This window comes from Rhincodon typus, unplaced genomic scaffold (genome assembly GCF_021869965.1).
Source record: "Rhincodon typus isolate 14 unplaced genomic scaffold, sRhiTyp1.1 hic_rhity00000772, whole genome shotgun sequence".
Taxonomy (NCBI): domain Eukaryota; kingdom Metazoa; phylum Chordata; class Chondrichthyes; order Orectolobiformes; family Rhincodontidae; genus Rhincodon; species Rhincodon typus.
Genome location: NW_025966410.1, coordinates 24,928 through 26,651, shown reverse-complemented (window position 1 = coordinate 26,651; position 1,724 = coordinate 24,928). Strand labels below are relative to the sequence as shown.

The 1,724-nt window shown below is 44.8% G+C and overlaps 1 protein-coding gene across 1 annotated transcript; it reads left to right on the top strand.

The window, feature by feature from the left end:
* The first annotated feature begins 229 nt into the window (after positions 1–229).
* On the top strand, positions 230–931 carry LOC125481067 (gastrula zinc finger protein XlCGF71.1-like). The gene has a single exon (XM_048592189.1). The coding sequence runs from the start codon at positions 230–232 to the stop codon at positions 929–931; it is 702 nt and encodes a 233-aa protein (XP_048448146.1).
* The last annotated feature ends 793 nt before the right edge of the window (positions 932–1,724 follow it).

Below are 1,724 nucleotides of genomic sequence, written 5' to 3'. Positions count from 1 at the left end.
GGTCACATTTTCCTCATGCCAGCCCCACAAATCACCAGTTTCATTCAGCTTAATTTCACACTGCTTTTATTTTTTGTGGGTTCTCACTCACTTGTTTTCTTCTGTCTAAATCAATTTCACAGCGTATTCAAGGGGTGGATTCGCAGTCGGGAAACTTGAACCAAACATCTGATCAAGATTTGACAAATTACTCAATTTATTGTAACCAGCATATCATTGGATTTTGACCATGGAAGAAGAAAACACCTCTCAGAGTGGGGAGAAACCGTACACATGTTCTGTGTGTGGTCGAGGCTTCAGCCAATCATCCGGCCTGTCTAAACACAAGCGCAGTCATGACAGGGAGAAGCTGTGTAAATGTGGGGACTGTGGGAGGGCATTTAATTTCCCCTGCGAACTGGAAATTCATCAGCGCTGTCACACTGGGGAGAGGCTGTTCCTGTGCTCCGTCTGTGAGAAGGGCTTCACTCGGTCAGCACACTTGCTGCAACACCAGAGAGTTCACACTGGAGAGAGGCCGTTCACTTGTTCTGTTTGTGAGAAAGGCTTTACTAATTTGTCCAACCTGCTGAGACACAAGCGGGTTCATACTATCGAGAGACCTTTTAAATGTACAGACTGTGGGAAGTGCTATAAAAGTTCCAGGGAACTGACACGCCATCGAAGTGTTCACACAGATAAGAGACCATTCAAGTGCTCTCACTGTGAGACTGGGTTTAAGCATTCATCTGAACTCACTCTACATCAACGCATTCACACTGGAGAGAAGCCATTCACCTGTTCCACGTGCCAGAAGAAGTTCATTCAATCATCTCATCTTCGGTCACACCAGCGAGTTCATACTGGGGAGAAACCATATGCCTGCTCCAAGTGTGAGAAGAAATTTGCTCATTCATCCCATCTGGTGAGACACCAGCGATGTCATAAGTAGTTCTGGTGTTGGGATTTTCCTGTTAATCACATCCAGAACTGACCCATGTATATCAGGCTCCATTTCTGTTGATGTTAATAAAATCCAACCAAGTCAAAGGTGCTAGTATTCTGGGTGTCAAATAAATCAGGTATGTAACAATTACACAGTGTGGTGAGTCTTTTTAATATCGAACACAAGTTCATTATTTTTGAAGGCCTTTTGCGCTCTCCTGCCTCCTCCATCCTCACCTCCAACAATAAGTTCAAAGAACACATTAGAGCTTCTTTGTCACTAAGATTGAGACAATCTGATCAGCTCCCTGTCCTGTTTCCCTCTCTCCCATTTGCTCACTGGGACAAACTGCCTCAAAGTTCTTTTCCAAGTCTGAGCCCTGGACATGTACGTGTCTTCACTCTCCCTCCATTTCCTGTCATGCCATGTTAGTACTCACGTTGTCCCAAAACTCACTTCCTGCTCCAATGACCCTATTCCCAGGAAATGTCTGACCACTGAACATCTCTATTTTCTGCATTTGTTAATGGTTCTCTTGCGAGTACAGTCCCTTTTCCTATAAACCTGCCATATTCATGTTCCAACCCTACCATCCCTGCAAGTTACTGTCTCATTTTGAACCTGCCTTTCCTATCCAAAGTCCTGGAATGAATTGTTTCCTGCCACATCCACACCATCTCTCCCAGGAGACAACGTTTTAATACCCCAGACAGATTTCTATCCCTGCCAAATTCAGGAAAAGGTGAGCTTCGGGTCCCATTCACTGTTTGATGGAGCAACACGCACCTGTGTGGAAAAT

Coding starts and splice junctions, on each gene's coding strand:
- LOC125481067 (XM_048592189.1), top strand. CDS start 230: ATGGAAGAAGAAAACACCTCTCAGAGTGGGGAGAAACCGTACACATGT.